Source organism: Capra hircus, chromosome 20, assembly GCF_001704415.2.
Source record: "Capra hircus breed San Clemente chromosome 20, ASM170441v1, whole genome shotgun sequence".
Classification (NCBI taxonomy): Eukaryota; Metazoa; Chordata; class Mammalia; order Artiodactyla; family Bovidae; genus Capra; species Capra hircus.
Window position 1 is genome coordinate 67,685,721 of NC_030827.1, and position 16,770 is coordinate 67,702,490.

General features: G+C 52.9%; 1 protein-coding gene across 2 annotated transcripts in view; it reads right to left on the reverse strand.

The window, feature by feature from the left end:
* ICE1 (interactor of little elongation complex ELL subunit 1) overlaps positions 1-3,851 on the reverse strand; it is a 70,558-nt gene extending 66,707 nt beyond the window's left edge. For both annotated transcript variants that reach the window (XM_018065602.1, XM_018065601.1), the window contains exon 1: positions 3,533-3,851. In XM_018065602.1, coding sequence (XP_017921091.1) covers positions 3,533-3,616 — 84 coding nt within the window. In that variant the 5' untranslated portion in view covers positions 3,617-3,851. The remainder of the gene's footprint in view (positions 1-3,532) is intronic.

Genomic DNA, 16,770 nt, shown 5'->3' on the forward strand with positions numbered 1-16,770 from the left:
GACTGGCAAATGCCTGTCCTCACCCTCTGGTCTCCCCATCCTGATCTCCCCCACGCATCCTCTTTACCTCTGTCTGTCTGCTGCTCCTGGCCTCATGACCCCACACCCACCTTAGTGACCAGCAGGCGTGGACGAACACCCTCCTCCACTCTCCTGTCCCCGCTTCTCCCCAACCAAGATTCTCACCGTGAACTCAGAGCCCATCTGACATGGCCGCTTCGCTTTTTCCCCAGAAGGGCCTGTGGTACCTGGAGGCTCCACAACCAGACGTGAACACAGCTGAAACCCCTCAGGGCTTCAGTCCACACTTCAGTGCCCGTTCCATCCCACAAACTAGGGTTCCTCCGAGCATAACCACATCCAGCCCTCCAGTGCTACCCGTGGGTGTCTCTACACTACAGGCTGAGACCACAACACCTAACTATTTATGATCCTGCCGCAGACTCCTGTACTTAGAGACCTCACAGGATGACCCCTACGGCTGCTGGCTGGCTCGAGAACCAACAGAAGAATGTGGCGCAGCAGGAAGGAGGGAGGTGCCCAGGAGGTGACTGCAACAGCCTCTGGGTCAGAGATCACAGAGGTTCACACGAGGGGGTACGCAGTGGGGACAGGGAGAAACGGGTGGACCAGGAGAAGACAGTAAGCTGATGGGCTGGATGCAGGGTGTGAGAGAAAAGCAAGGAACCAAGGGAGACATCTAGTTTCTGGCCAAGCCACCAGGAGGACGCAGTTGCTACTCTGAACGAAGACCAGGTCTTTGAAGGAGATTCGGACCCATGACTGGACACTGTTATTTACACTCGTTGTCCTACAGAAAAACCTGTGACTCACTGTCCTTTCAGAAGAAGAGCCAACATCCTTACAACGGACTCGAAGGGCATCCCCCGTCAGCCTCTCCTCTAACTTCATCAAATTCCGTAGGTCGCTGTGCCCCCCACCAAATTCATACACTGACGTATAGTCAGCTACAGGACAGGCACAGCAGGGCAGTCCTCCGCTGGGTGAACAGGCCAGAACGGCACAGCCTTCGGGGATGGGATCTGTGGTCTCATGAAGGAGACCCTAGAGCTGCCAAGTGAGGGCGCAGCAGGAATCACGAACCAGGAGTGCCGCTCTCACCGGAGAGCAGACCCGCCAGCCCCTGGATCCTGGGCTTGCCCGCCGCCGTGACTGTGAGGAGTGAATCCCTGTCGCTTATAAGTCACCCGGCCAGGACGGCCCCAAACCCACCAAGATCCCAGCGCGCGCTCCACCCCAGCTGCCGTGCCTCCACGTCTTCCCAAGCACACGAGCGACTGGCCACCACAGCAACCTCTCGGCCGTCTGGGGTGCTCCTCTCCAAAGACGTCTCCAGAGCTTATCCTCACCCTCTCTGCCCAAAGACAACCTCCCTGAAGCCTCCAGGACTCCCTACTTAAATTCTACCAGACACTGGCCCTTTCCTCAGCCTTTTATTCCTCTCCCTTTCTCTGCTCAATTCATTTCCAGCACATTTATTACCTTCTCACATAACCTGTTGACTATCTCCTCCCCCCACCTCCTAACACAGAGGCTCTGAGATGAAGAATACTTGCCTTTTCACCCACTGCTGTAACTGCACTTCCTAAAACACAGCAGGGGATCAAAAAACATTTGCTGAGTGAATAAACAGCCCAGAGAATAAATACAACTTACAAACGATTCAAGAGAATTTCCCTCATGGACCTGGGTTTTGAGGGGAAAACAAAAGCACACTATGAATGCCTCCATGAGACATCTCAGCTCAGACAGTGACTTTCCCATTTGTTTCCCCTCTATTTCAGAGTGCCAGGGCAGGACTTTCTTCTCTCCTCCCTGCTCCCAGCCCTTAAAATGTTTGGGATCAGCTCATAGATGATGCTGTTAGAAAAACAAAGCCCCAAACCCTCAGCTTCTCTGATGGCCTCGGGGCCTACACTCCTCCCTGCCTTCACAGAGCTCTGCCTCTGCCCCAGCAGGAGCTCCTCCGGTTCCTCAGACGCCTCGCTCCTTTTCACCCCCAAACCCGATCACCTGTTAGACTTTCTACCTAGGAAGCTCCTCCCACACCTATCCAGTCTGCTTCTCACCATTCACGTGTCCGAATGTCATCAGCTCAAGAGCAACCTGCCCTCCCGGCAGCCCCCAGTGGAGAAAACACCACCACTCCAACTCCTCCCTTATTTTCCTAACACTTCAAGCCTTCTGAAGTCTCACGTTCACACACACAGCTCATCTGCAAGACGCTCTGGTCACCACTGCGTTATTCACCACTATGTCCCTGGTGCCCAGAACACCGGGTACAACAGGAGTAATTCAATAACACGTCAGTACCACGCTGGACTACAACCAGAGGCTCTGCCAGCTCTGATGGTAAAAACTCCACCTGCCAAATGCGGGAGCCGCAAATTCGACCCCTGGGTTGGGAAGACCCCCTGGAGAAGGAACTGGCAACCCCCTCCAGCATATTCCTGCCTGGAAAAAACAAAATCCCATGGACAGAGAGAGGAGCCTGGAGGGCTACACGTACAGCCCGTGGGGTCACACAGAGCTGGACGCGACTGCGCACACAGACACAGGCGGAGCACAGCGCTACTTCACCGCCGAACAACACTGATGACAGAAGCAAAAAGAGAGACTCCTGACATCAGATGGCTGCGAGAAGTCCAGCTGGGGAGGGGCGCTCCTCAGGGCCTGAGGCTGACGCTGGCAGCGGCTCCTCTTCTGCCGGGGGCGCGCACACTCCATGCTACACTTCAGAGACCTGCAGCGTCCACGTGCCTTCGGGGGACGAATGACCCTCCTGGCCAACCCGCAGGCCACATGAGCACACGCCCCCACCACCCCCACAAGCAAGAAATACGGAAGGACTGGCCAGCACAGTAAAAAAACAACCACCTTCTCCTGGGAGAGATTAGCTTTCCTTGGCATTCTGACCACCACTCATCTCCCTCGGAGTCAGCCTTGGGGGAAACACCGGGATTGGAGAAGGCAACCCCGGGGGGCCCCCCCACCCCTCCACCAGCGCTGCACCTAGGAAATGAATCCCAGATTCCAAGCCTGAAGAACGCAGCGAAAAGTCACTAAAACATGTTCAACTCTTGCAAGCCCATGGACTGTAGCCTGCCAGGCTCCTGTGTCCATGGGATTCTCCAGGCCAGAATACTGTAATGGGTAGCCTTTCCCTTCTCCAGGGGATCTTCCCGACCCAGGGATCGAACCCTGGTCTCCCGCATTGCGGGCGGATTCTTTAGCAGCTGAGCCACCAGCGCAGTCCAAGAATACTGGAGTGGGTAGCCTTTCCCTCCTCCAGGGGATCTTCCCGACCCAGGAATCGAACCAGGGTCTCTCCCTGCATTGCAGGCGAATTCTTCACCAGCTGAGCCACCAGAGAAGCCCTAGCCTTTCCCAGTACGGGGAGGGGGAGGGGTGCTTCCGCCCGAGGCCCACCCGCACCCCCACCCCCGCCCCGCGCCCCGCACGGCCCGGCCCAGCCCCTCAGCGCCCTCGGCCTGAGGGGCAGACGCCTCACCTGCTGCAGAGAGGCGCAGCCCTGACAGCGCGAGAGGTCCGCCGCCGTCCCCGGCGCCGCCGAATGGGTCTCGCCCGGCATCATGGTGCCGCCGCCGGGCCCGCAGAGCCCGCGCGCCTCAGGGGCCGGCGGCCTCGGCCCCGTCCTGCCTCTGCTGACGCCGCCGGGGCCGCCTGGCCCTCCCGGGCCGCTTCCCGCCGGGTCCGGGCGGGTCCATCCGTGCACCGAGGTCCCCGTGGAGCCGGGTGAGCGGCTCTCCGAGCCAGAGCCACCTCAGGCGCTGCAGACAGAAACGGTACACCCGGCGCGGCCCCCCGAGCGTGCGACGCCTCCGAGCCAGGACCCCGCCCCGCCCCGGCTCGCCCCGCCCCCACGCCGCGGCGCGGGGCTGCCCGCCGCGCCGCCTGAGAGAAAACGGGGAGCGGGGCTGCGCCGCGGCGGCGGGGACACACGCCCCGGGGAAACAGCGCACGGCGGAGAGGCGTCGGACGGGCCCCCTCTTCCGCCGCGTAGCGTTTAGTCTTCCTTTGCGGGCTTGCTGTGTAGACGGCTTTCGATAGACACCTAAAACCTTCGCCGAGGGGGAGGTGACCTGAGGTGACGTCACTGCAGGCGCCTCCCGGCGCTGAAGGACCCCGCACGCTGACGGGCCGGTGCGCAAGTTTTAACTGGAGCGGCGCGCTCCGTCAGAGTGCAACCGGGCCCAGGCGGAGACTCGAGGACTACGTCTTCCGGCGGCCCCCGCGCGCCGGGCGGACCCCGAGCAGTTCTTCCTGCCGCCGCGGGCGCGCCTGAGGGGGCGGTTCGCCTCGTTAGACGTTGTCGTCGTCACCGCTGACCAGTCCTTCTTCCCAGACGTCTCTCTTCTCACAGCTCCCCCGCCTTCCGTGTCCACTTGCCGTCCGGCCCCGCGCTCCTCGGCCTCTTCCCCACCCCCACCCCCACTCCGGAAGCCCTGCCAAGCGCAGCGCTTGGCCGAATCCTGGGCAGTGGCCGGCTGCTAACAAATGTTATTAAAATATCTTGCAAAGGGAAAAAAAGAGAAAATCTTCACTTTACAGCAATTCCCGGATACACCCAAGTCCTCATCCTCTTGTTTGAATCGAAGTTTTCCCCGATATCCGCTGCCACCAGAATCTTTTGATGATCCCAGCTTGTTGCCATGGGTTACCTTGCTCGGAAGCCTCAGACGTCGCTTCTCGACGTCTGGTTAGGAAGTCCGAATTCTTAGCGTCCCATACAAGAACTGCATGCATTAAGGAGACGTCCCAGGCCCTATCAGCTCCTTCCTAAATCTTCGGATGGAAATTGCAACTGAAAACAGCACCCACCCCCACCCACCCCCACCCCCCACCCCCCGCCACTTCCAAGAAAGCAGTCTGTGTTCCTCTCCAAATGCCGGCATCCCTGTCCTTGCTTGTACACGCTCTGCGGTTGAAGCTGGCTGTGAAGTGGAGGAACCAGGTGTCCAGCAGTCGCTTAGATCACCTGCCCTTGGCACTGAAGACACGTCTGTACTCGTCCGAGGGGCTAATGTGGGATGTGCAGAAGACAGGAGTAGGGTTAAAGTGAAAGGAGAAGCGAGAAAGGGGAGAGGAGCCCCTGTGGTCCTGATGACTTTACATGTTCCATGTCTGCCTTCCAACCTCGGACAAACAGGTCTTAACAGTAGCTTCCCTCCCCAAATGTTTCCCCCCACCCCACCCCTTCCCGGCCCAGGGTATCTTAGCCAGGGAGGCACCAGCTTATGCTCCAGCGTTGGATCGCTCTGCACTGTCCACCCGCCTACACGACATCCCTACCCTTGCAGGAACTGGGAACTCACTGCTGCCTTCCTGTCCCCTGCACCTGCCTGGACCGCGCTTCCTGCCAGCGTGGCATTCTGTAACCCTCCTGTCCTGCCAGGCCGCTCGTTCTACCTCCACGACCGCAGTGTGTATGTCCTTTTTTGTCTGCTTGTGGTTTCCTTGCTATGTCATATCCTAACTCCTTTGTGACCCCATGGACTATAGCCCACCAGGCTCCTCTGTCCACGGGGTTTCCCAGGCAAGAATACTGGAGTGGGTTGTCGTTTCCTTCTCCAGGGGATCTTCCTGACCCAGGGACTGAAACTGTGTCTCCTGCATTGACAAGCAGATTCTTTATCGCTGAGCCATCAGGGAAGCCCCTTTTTGTTCCTTATCACTAATTATTTTTATTAATACCACATTTTGACTTGGATAGTGGTGTTCTTTATGTCTTAGAGGTGAGTTTTCCTTTTAAACACTGCAAAGTGCAAAAGCAATGGCACCCCACTCCAGTGCTCTTGCCTGGAAAATCCCATGGATGGAGGAGCCTGGTGGGCTGCAGTCCATGGGGTCGCTAAGAGTTGGACACAACTGAGCAACTTCACTTTCATTTTTCTGTTTCATGCATTGGAGAAGGAAATGGCAACCCATTCCAGTGTTCTTGCCCGAAGAGTCCCAGGGACGGTGGGCTGCCCTCTATGGGGTCACACAGAGTCGGACACGACTGAAGCGACTTAGCAGGAGCTTAGCAGCAGCAAGTGCTGTACGCAGTAGGTGTTCCGTGGATGTCAGAGTGAGTCAGATTTGCTGCAGCTAATTGAAAGTGGAAACTAATAAGCACTTCCACTCAGAAGTGAAAGTGCATTTGTTCCGTCTTCTACCTTTCTCATAAGATATTCAAAGGGGGAAGAAAGACCAACGGCAGCAGTCTGTTTTGTGTAATGTAGTGTGGGCAAACTGTCCATAAATGGCCACACAGTAAATATTTTAGGATTTGGGGAACATACAGGTCTTTACTGCATATGTCATTTTTTTTTGTTGGTTTTTGAGAAACCGTCTACAGATGTAAAACTCATTCTTACCTGGCAGGCTGTGCAAAAACAAGTGTAGTTGTAGTTCATAATGGAAATTGGTGTTGGCCACTGGTTAGGGAGTGCTGGAAACGACATTTTTCCTCTCCTGTAAGAATGGCCACCCCTACTGTGCCATACTGTAGCCCCTGATGTGCAGAGCCCTCTCCTTGGAAAAGCCCCCGATGCTGGGAAAGATTGAGGGCAGGAGGAGAAGTGGGCAGCAGAGGATGAGATGGTGGGCTGGCATCACTGACTCAATGGACACAAGTTTGAGCAAACTCTGAGAGATAACTGAAGGACAGGGAAGCCTGGCATGATACAGTCCATGGGGTCACGAAGAGTCCAAGAGAACTTAGCAACTGAGCGACAGTAACATTGTGTCATTGTGATGGAGACACACAAGCATATGTCTACATGCAGAAAATGGCAAGCAGTGACTTTGGAACCAAACACCTGGCTTTAAACTCTCAAGCAAGTGATCTCTTTGAGCTGCTATTTCCTTACAGAGGAGTAGCTATAATTTAAGGGTAAAATGAAAATGGCAAGGCTCTTCCATACAATGAAGAGGTATTCACAGTTTATTGATGGTGTCATCTAGTTTGGAAAATAGATAATATCTCCATCCAACTCACATAAAAAAATAATAGAAGAAAAAGGGGGAGGGGGAAGAGGTTTGGTTTGGGTTGGGGGTTTTTGTGGGTTTTTTTTTGCAATTTTTTTTATTTTGATCAAGCTTCCAAGGAAAACTGTTTTTCTGTCAGACTGTCCTAAGACCTGGAGGGATGTCTAGATTCTGGTTCTGATTTTGGGGACCCCTGTGCCTGGAGTCCAGGAAGCTATTGAGAGAATCCAACTATAATAATCTTAGTTCTTGCCTCACACACTCATCATCACCCCCCATATCCTTGGTAGCTTCTCAAAGTTAATGCTTTGAAGAATAACAAAATTTAAAGGTTAATTAAATTGATTATTTAATTTATTAACATGATTCCACTGAAATGGCTAATAGATTTTGTCTAGAAGTCAAGGCTTATATCACAAGAACTCAGAGTGGAAAGCTGTTTGTTCTTTGGATGTTCTGATATTTTGCTTTATGGAGAGCTATTCTTTCACCTGCTGCATTTATCCACAAGCAAAATAAACTGTGTTTCTTCCTTCTTTTCAATTCCTGAGACGCGCGTTAGGGAATAGTGTGTAACTCTAGCAGTCTGCAGTTCCGTGGTGTTATCTGATTAAGTTGTGCTAATTTCTGCATCTGTGATGTAATGCTAACATAAGCCCACAAGATGTCTGTCTTTCCCTGCCTCTGGTTTAGACCTAAATGGAATTTCCAACCATGTTTATGACTTATGGCATCCCACTCCAGTGCTCTTGCCTGGAAAATCCCATGGATGGAGGAGTCTGGTGTGCTACAGTCCATGGGGTCGCTAAGAGTTGGACACGACTGAGCGACTTCACTTTCACTTTTCACTTTCCTGCATTGGAGAAGGAAATGGCAACCCACTCCAGTGTTCTTGCCTTGAGAATCCCAGGGACAGGGAAGCCTGGTGGGCTGCCGTCTGTGGGGTTGCAGAGTTGGACATGACTGAAGCGACGTAGCATAGCAGTACTTTGGCCTCCTGATGCAAAGAGGCGACTCATTGGAAAAGACCCTGATGCTGGGAAAGATTGAAGGCAGGAGGAGAAGGGGATGACAGAGGATGAAATGGTTGGATGGCATCAGCGACTCAATGGACATGAGTTGAGCAAACTCGGGGAGACGGTGAAGGAAGGGTAGCCATTGTGCAGTCCATGGGGTTGTAGCGAATCAAACATGAACAACAGCAACAATCCCTTCCGGGTGGGGAGGGATGTTTGAGTTTTCCCCAGGGATCAGTGGTGGGCTCTATGCCTTTGCTTCTTTTTTAAAAAATTATTTATTTATTTGGCAGCATTGGGTCTTAATTGCAGCACACGAGATCTGCGTTGCATCATGCAGGACCTTTTGTTGCAGGGCAGAGATTCTTTAGTTTTGGTGTGCAGATTTAGTTTGCTTTGCAGCACTTGGGGGTCATAGTTCCCTGACCAGGGATCAAACCTGTGTCCCCTGCATTGTAAGGCAGATTCTTAACCTTTGGACTATCAAGAAGTCTCTTTCCCAGCACTGGGGTCTTTTCCAATGAGTGGGCTCTTCACATCAGGGGGTACAATATGACACAGCAGGGGTGGCCATTCTTATGGGAGAGGAAAAATGTCATTTCCAGCATTCCCTAACCAGCAGCCAACACCAGTTTCCATTATGAACTACAACTACACTTGTTTTTGCACAGCCTGCCAGGTAAGAAAGTTTTACATCTAAAGTCAAAGGGTCTTACCTGAAAGATTGAGTTTACTCAGAAACCTGAAGAACCAGTTTTTGGAAGACACCCTGAGGCTGGGAAAGATTGAAGGTGGGAGGAGGAGGGGACAGAGGACAAGATGGGATGAACAGGAGTTTGAGCAGTCTCTGGGAGTTGGTGAAGGACTGGGAGCCTGGCGTGCTGCAGTCCATGGAGTCACAAAGAGTCGGACAGGACTGAGCGACTGAACAATGACCTGGGAGACCGAGTTTACTCAGAAACCTGAAGAACCAGTTTTTGCTTTCAAACAAGCGTGATTTGGAATGGAAGGCAGAACTGATACAGCTGATACAGATGAAGTGCAATTTAAAGGACTTTCCTGGTTGCTAAAGCCCTCTGCAGGGGAGTGTGAGGTATTTTGTGAATGTCTGGCAGCTGTAACTCCTGGTCACCTGGGACTCTTCCATGGTCTCCAGGATTTGCTTCCTGAAAGTTCCCACCCTACAGACCCAGTAACTTCTGGCCCCTTCCAGCACCAGGATCATCTACACTGTTTGGGGGGCCAGGTATAAGATGAAAATGCCAGACCCCTTGTTCAGAATTTCTGATGAATTCTAAGATGCAACAGCAAAGCATCAAACAGGGGCAGTCCTCTTGTGAGCGAGGGTCAGTCTTGACAATGGGCAGCATGCTGAGAAAGTGGCCCCGCCGCCTCCCTGTCTGGAACCAGACCTGCCCCCAGCTCCCCTCACCTCCTGCCATGGTCCACCCTCCCCCACGCCTGGAGCACAGAGCTACGTCCTCCCTGCTCCCACACTCAGCCCACTAGGTGGTCCTCCCTTCCTTAGAGACACCAGAGTCCGACCAGTCCAGAGACATCGTGGGCGGACTTCTCGCTTCACCGAAAGCTCTCATCCTAGGCCTTGCATCTCTCCTCCCTGTCTGTCTGTCCGTCTGTCCACGCCCTTCGTGATTCTGGTTGCACATGGTCTCAGCCACCCATGTTGTGGGTCACTCCTGTCTCCTACGGCTGTGACTGTAAGACTCCATGGAGCCCTGGGATAACTTGCAGGGTGACCCCAGGAAAGTTCTGAAGGATGGCTCAAAATGTTCTAACTGTCGAAGAAAAAAAAACATGTTATTTCTGACACTTGACAAAGAACAGCAAAGCCTTTATTTATGCCCTGGTGACAGGCGTAAGGAGCCCTGCCGGTCTTTTGCGGCAGGAGAGAGGGCTTGGGCCCCACGCCAGCAACCAAGAGGAAAGGTGGGGATTTGCAGCCACAGCGCAGGGCGGTGGCGGGGTGGGGGTGGGGCAGGGGGTGGAGCGTTTCTAAGAGAAAACATCCAGCCTCCGGGGGTGGGGGTGGGGGCAGGGGTCCTGGCTAAAGCATCCTGACAGGACTCTAGCTGCAGGCAGGCAGGGTGGGCAGATCTCACGTGGGGGACGTGGAAGATGGGGAGCATGATCAGACGTCTCCGGGGTCCCATACCCAGGGTGGGGCCTCCTGATCCAAGTGACTGAACAAGACTCTGCCTCAGATCCAACCAGGCAGAGATGAGCCCTGAAGCCCGGGGGTCAGGGCCACACTGAGAGAACAGCTCAGAGGAGGCCTGTGCAGGGGAGACCTGGTGGGCGGCCGCAGCCGCGCTCCTGGGTCTGCTCCGCCCGCCCCTCCACGTGTCACCTGAAGCGAAGCGCTCTCTCCTGGAAGAAGCCTGGGGACCTGTCTCTCTCTCAGAGCCACCGCTCAGTCCAAGGACGAGGAGAGCTCTGTTGAGGCCGTTCTGTGTCGTGTTAGTCGCTCAGTCGTGCCTGACTCTTTGTGACCCCATGGACTGTAGCCCGCCAGGCTCCTCTGTCCGTGGGATTCTTCAGGCAAGAATACTGGAGTGGGTGGCCATTCCCTTTTCCCGGGGGTCTTCCTGACCCAGGGGTCGAACCCAGGACTCCTGCATTGCAGGCAGATTCTTTACCACCTGAGTCACCAGGGCAAATTCACCAGGACATTTCTGGATAAGAATAGCCTTCCCTGTTAGCACTTCAAGGCTGCCAGTGGGTCCCAGCACCGGTGACAGCAAGGCTGGACCCACAGTGAGAGAGGGAAGACAGCGGTCACCACAGGCCACCGTGGCGCCTTCTAACCCCTGATCCTTTCGGGCAGGTCCAGAGGGAGGAACGGTCTCTGGCAGACACGGTCTGAGGGTAGTGGTGCTCCTTTGAGACAGGCTTCCTTTTTCCACTTCATGGGCATCAGAGCCGGTGCGGACGCAGCATCCCCAGGCCCAGGGAGGCTGTCCTCCCAGCTGGATGAGCTGCAGGGGCCTCCCTTCTCCCCCCGGCCAAACACACTCCACTGCTGGCTCAGTCCTCGCCCTGGGGTCCCGCGGGCACCTCCGTAGCAGGCGCATGAGGCCCTCTGCCCCGATTTTTGCTGCAAGTCATACCCTGTCCCAGTGTTTTATGGAGACAGTGATGGATCCGCTCCCTACTGTGCCTTCCCTAGGGCCTCACCTTCCCTCCCGCCCTCTTCAGAGTCTGCTCTGAGCTGAGCTTTGGTCCTCGAAGTCCCTGCCGGCTTGGCCTGCCTCCTTGAGCGCTTGGGGGACGACTCTGGGAATGGCCTGTTGTGCCTGTGATCCGCGTGGCCTCTGTGCACTTGGCATCCTTCTTGTTACCATTTAAAGGGATCCATCCTCGCTAATATAACCAGAACATCTCCTGAACTGGCATGTGTGCTCAACAATGTTTCACCATCATCTTTTCATGGTTATTAAATATGAGGTCCGGTGAGCCCCACTCAAGGTTGACACAGCACTGCCCCTTGGTGGCCTCGGTCCCATCCCAGGAAGTGTCTTCACGCACCTGTGACCTTGCCTCTAAGCCTAGGTCCCAGCTGGGCCCTGCTCTGAGGGGCACTGGGCGTCAGCCTCACATACTGCAAATTCTCACTCCGAATCAGGGTTTCCCAGCCTCACCAGCTGTTCTCTTCTTTAGCTGCTGAGTCATGTCCAACTCTCTGTGACTCCATGGACTGTAGCCCTCCAAGCTTCCTTGTTCTTCTCCAGGTCCTACAGCTTGCTCAGACTCAGCCTTCCAACCATCTCATCCTCTGTTGCCCTCTTCTCCTCCTGCCTTCAGTCTTTCCCAGCATCAAGGTCTTTTCCAGTGTGTCGTATCAAGTGGCCAAAGTATTGGAGCTTCGGCTTCAGCAACCCTGAAAGTGAAAGTGAAGTCTCTCAGTCGTGTCTGACTCTTAGCGACCCCAGGGACTGTAGCCTACCAGGCTGCTCCATCCATGGGATTTTCCAGGCAAGAGTGCTGGAGTGGGCTGCCATTGCCTTCTCCCTGGGACTGGGTAATTCTGGAGAGTTGTGATGGTGGGGCCTCTCTGTGCACCTCAGGATATTAAACAGCAGCCCCCGGGCTGTATACCAGGTGCCAGGAGCCCCTCACTCTCTGTCACCATCGTGAAAACCAAAACTCTCTCCAGACCTTGCTCACATCCCCAGGGTGGAGGTGGGGGGTTCAAAACCACCCCTGCTTGAGAACCACTGCACTACCTCATGGAAGTTGTGTCTTTAATTTTCTTGGTGGCTGGAAGGGAAAACGTGGAGGTGAGGGAGTGATTTCTTAAAGACGGAGGATGCGCATCTCAGCCTGCACCTATTGCCTTTGTCGTAGCTGCTGGTCACCCTTTCCCCCTTCCCTGGGGTCTTACTGGGGCCCAGACACCCTCTCCTCTGGACGCCCCCTATCCCACAGGCTGCTCCTCCTCAGTCTCTCTTACTGGCCCCCCAGGACTGGCCCTTGCAGGGTGTCAGTGCCGGCAGACCTGGAGCGGTCCGCCTCCTCCCCTCCCTCCGCCTTTACTCCCCGTGCGGTGAACTCCTCCGTCTGCCCTGCTTCCAGTCCCGGCTGACACCACACAGCGTGGTCCACTGGCCTGAGCTCTACAGGGGCAGGTCCCCCGCCTCTGTGCGCTCTCCCGCAGCGGGGAAGGGGCGTCCAGACCGTCTGGCCGGGTTAGCCACCGTGTGTTCTCCACTTACAGGCCCAGAGCAGAGGAGGTCCCTTCCCTCCTCTCCTCTCCTGCACGTCCAGCTCGCGGGCAGCTGGGCCGTCCAAGCACGTGCATCCCAGGCTCCCACCGTGCCCACCGCCCTCCCCCGCCCCGTCCCCCTTTACTCATCCCAGCAGTGCATTGACACACAAGTCGTTTCAGATTCCCCAGCGGACCAGGAAAGAGTGAAGTCGCGGCCGACCTTGCTGCCCCTGTGTTCTCGCTGTCCCCCACCCCTCTCAGATGTGCCCCGACCGGCTCCAGGCACCTCCGACCCCCTTCAAGGGGCTCTTCCTTCCCCTCCCCATCTGTGGGCCCCTCCCCCACCTCATCCTCTTCTCTGCTGCAGCCCCCCTCCCCCAAGCAGAGGGTCTGCCAGGGGAGTCTGTCCAGATCGGCTTGGCTCTCAGTCTTCTGAGCTCTCGTCACCACCCGACATGACCTGCCTGTGTGCTGATGGCTTCACTCGGCTGGAACTGGCACTTCGTGGAGGAAAGAAGCCCTTTGTATTCATTTCGGGTCCTCAGCACCTAGAGCACGCCTCACGTGCCTAACATTCAACAGATTATTCAACAGGTCTCATTGTGGAAAGAATTAATGAGTGATCAATTAACAATTAGCTAATCACTAATTAACAAATGAGTGATTAGTTAACAAATATCTGGATTAAAAAATATAGGTTAGTCAGATTAAAAACCAGGAACTCCACAGTTGTGCTCAATGACAATTTTTCCAGCTGAATTAGCTGAAAAATGCATGTCACCATGTGGGTGTTCATAACAGCTTTGTTCATAATTGCTGAGACTTGAAAGCAATTCAGATGACCTTCAGTAGGTGCATAAATAGATAAACTGCGGTCCATCCAGTCAATGGAATACTATTCAGTACTAAAAAATGCACGTTAAGCCATGAAAAGTTCAGTTCAGTCTCTCAGTCATATCTGACTCTTTGCAACCTCATGGACTGCAGCACTCCAGGCTTCCCTGTCCATCACCAACTCCTCAAACTCATGTCCACTGAGTCAGTGATGCCATCCAACCATCTCATCCTCTGTTGTCCCCTTCTCCTCCTGCCTTCAATCTTCCCAGCGTCAGGGTCTATTAAAAGACATGGAGGAGACTTAAGTGCCCATGACGAAGTGAAGTAAGCCAGTGTTAGTGGGCTCCATCCTGTGTGATTCTGACTCTTAAGACATTCTGGAAAAGGCAGGCTATGCAGACAATAAAGGCTTCCCAGGTGGCGATAGTGGTAAAGAGCCAGCCCGCCAGTGCAGGAGGCTTAAGACAGGCTTCGATCCCTGGGTTGGGAAGATCCACTAGAGGAGGAAATGGCACCCCACTCCAGTATTCTTGCCTGGAGAATTCCATGCACAGAGGAGCCCAGCTGGTTATGGTCCATAGGCTCACAAAGAGTCAGACACTACTGAAGTGACTTAGCACGCATGCATGGAGGCGGTGAAAAGACTGTGGTTTCCAGGGCTTGGGGAGAGGGGAGGTGAACAGGTGGAGCACAGAGGATTTTTAGAGCAGTGAAAATATTTTCTGTATTAGAGGATAATGACGGTCAGATGTCTTATGTTTGTCCAAATCCATAGGCTGTTCATCACCAAGAATGAACACTCACCTAAACTATGGACTTTCGGTGATGATGACTCATCAGTGTGGCTTCATCAGTTATAACAAATGGACCACAAGGAGGGAGGTGTTGGCAATGGGGGAGGCTGTGTGGAGGAGGGGCAGGACAGGGGATATATCTGTACTTACCATTTTGCAGAGAACCTGTAATGTCTAAAAATTAAAATTTAATATATATACAGTGTGTGGATACACATATGTATGCAAGAAGTTTCAGGCAGTGGGACTCACAATAAGTCTCCGAGTCAGGGCCTCTGGAGTACAGTGAGCCAGGGGCCAGCAATACTGATTAACTGAAGCGATGGTAGGGGCACAGACAGACCACAGAGTCTGGTAAGCCAGAGTAGAAATGCTTTAGATTTGAAGTGCAATGGTCAGCCACTGGGCTTCCCTGGTGGCTCAGATGGTAAAGAGGTCAAGTTGCTTCAGTCTAGTCTGACCCTTTGTGACCCCATGGACTGTAGCTTGCCAGGCCCCTCTGTCCATGGGATTCTCCAGGCAAGAATACTGGAGTGGATTGCCATGTCCTTCTCCAGGGGATTTTCCCCGCCCAGGGATCAAACCCACATCTCTTATGTCCCTTGCATTGGCAGTCAGCCTCTTCACCACTAGTCCCACCTGAGAAGCCTTCTGAAAACGCAGATGGGAAAGAAAGAGCGTGCCTGGAATCCAGGAGACGTGTTCAACCTCTGGGTAGGGAAGATCCCCTGGAGAGGGGAATGGAAGCCTATTCCATGGGCAGTCATTCAGTTCAGTCGTGTCCGACTCTTTGCAACCCCATGGACTGCAGCTCGCCAGGCCTTCCTGTCCATCACCAACTCGAGGAGCCTGCTCAGACTCACGTCCATCGAGTCGGTGATGCCATCCAACCATCTCATCCTCTGTCGTCCCCTTTCCCTCCTGCCTTAAATCTTTCCCAGCATCAGGGTCTTTTCCAGTGAGTCAATTCTTCACATCAGGTGGCCAAAGTATTGGAGCTTTAGCTTCAGCATCAGTCCTTCCAATGAATATTCAGGACTGTTTTCCGTTAGGATGGACTGGTTGGATCTCCTTTCAGTCCAAAGGACTCCCAAGAATCTTCTTCAACACCACGGTTCAAAAGTATCAATTCTTCAGCACTCAGCATTCTTTATGGTCCAACTCTCAAATCCGTACATGACTATTGGAAAAACCATAGCTCTGAGTAGGCAGCCATTAAAGGTTTGAAGAAATGGAGCAGCCTGATAAGATTCACATTAAAAACATTTCATTCTGGCTGTCTAATGGAAATAGCCTAGGAGACTGGAAGTCCTTTCCTGAGTTGGGAAAGAGTAATCAGCTTTGGGCAGAGAATCAAGGATGAGTTCCTCTAAAGACGCGTGTAACTTAAGAGGTTGTTTATGGCTTTCACAAGAGAGATCACACAATAAAATTATCTGGGCCCCTGAATGACAAAAAGATTTTGAAAAGTAATATTTTAAGTTTCTTACTAGCCTTTACATGGCTTCCCTGGTGGATGAGCAATAAAGAATCCACCTGCCAGTACAGGAGACATGAGTTCAATCCCTGGGTTAGGAAGATCTGGAGAAGAAAATGGATACCCACTCCAGTATTCTTGTCTGGGAAATCCCATAGACATAGGAGCCTGGTGGGCTACAGTTCATAAAAAGAGTCAAACGTGACTTCAAGACTAATAGCTACAAAAAAACTGGCCTTAAGAAACCATGATTCTCAAAGCTTTCTCATTTCTGAACCTGAAGGTCCAGATTGTGAGTTGGGATGGTTTTATTCTAAGATCCTGAGAATATAGCCCATTCTGTAATTTATCCAGGCAGGAAAGGATTGCCAAAGAGGGAAAAATATATATCTATATCTTTCATTTTGAATAAATGTTGAGCAATTGTTTGAATTTTAGATAAAATGATACCAAACATCTTTGGCCAGAAATTTTCCTTTGGCCTCATCCTCAAGCCCTGACATAAAGAAAAATGGTGCTAAGCTTTAACAATGCATTCCAGATATATGGCAGATGCTCCGAGTCTTGGAGGTAATCATTCAACATACACTAGAGTGAAAAAATAGCTGCATGTTCTTCCTTAAAAAAATAGGAAAGTGTGAACTCCAAATGCCTCTAGGACATATCCTATTGAATTGGTTGTTATAGTTTGAATTCCTAGTTAAAAAAAGAACTTTTGTAGCCAGTAAGGAACTTTATAGCTTTTGAGGAAAAAAATTAAATATCTGTTTAAGCATAGGTTGAAATTTTTTTGAAAATTCAGAAGTAAAATCTGAGAAGGGCTGTTGTGAAGACAGATTACATCCTATCTAACTCTGGAAGTAGAAGTTGCAGGCTGTTAAGTCCATCCTTGTTCTCAAGAACTAG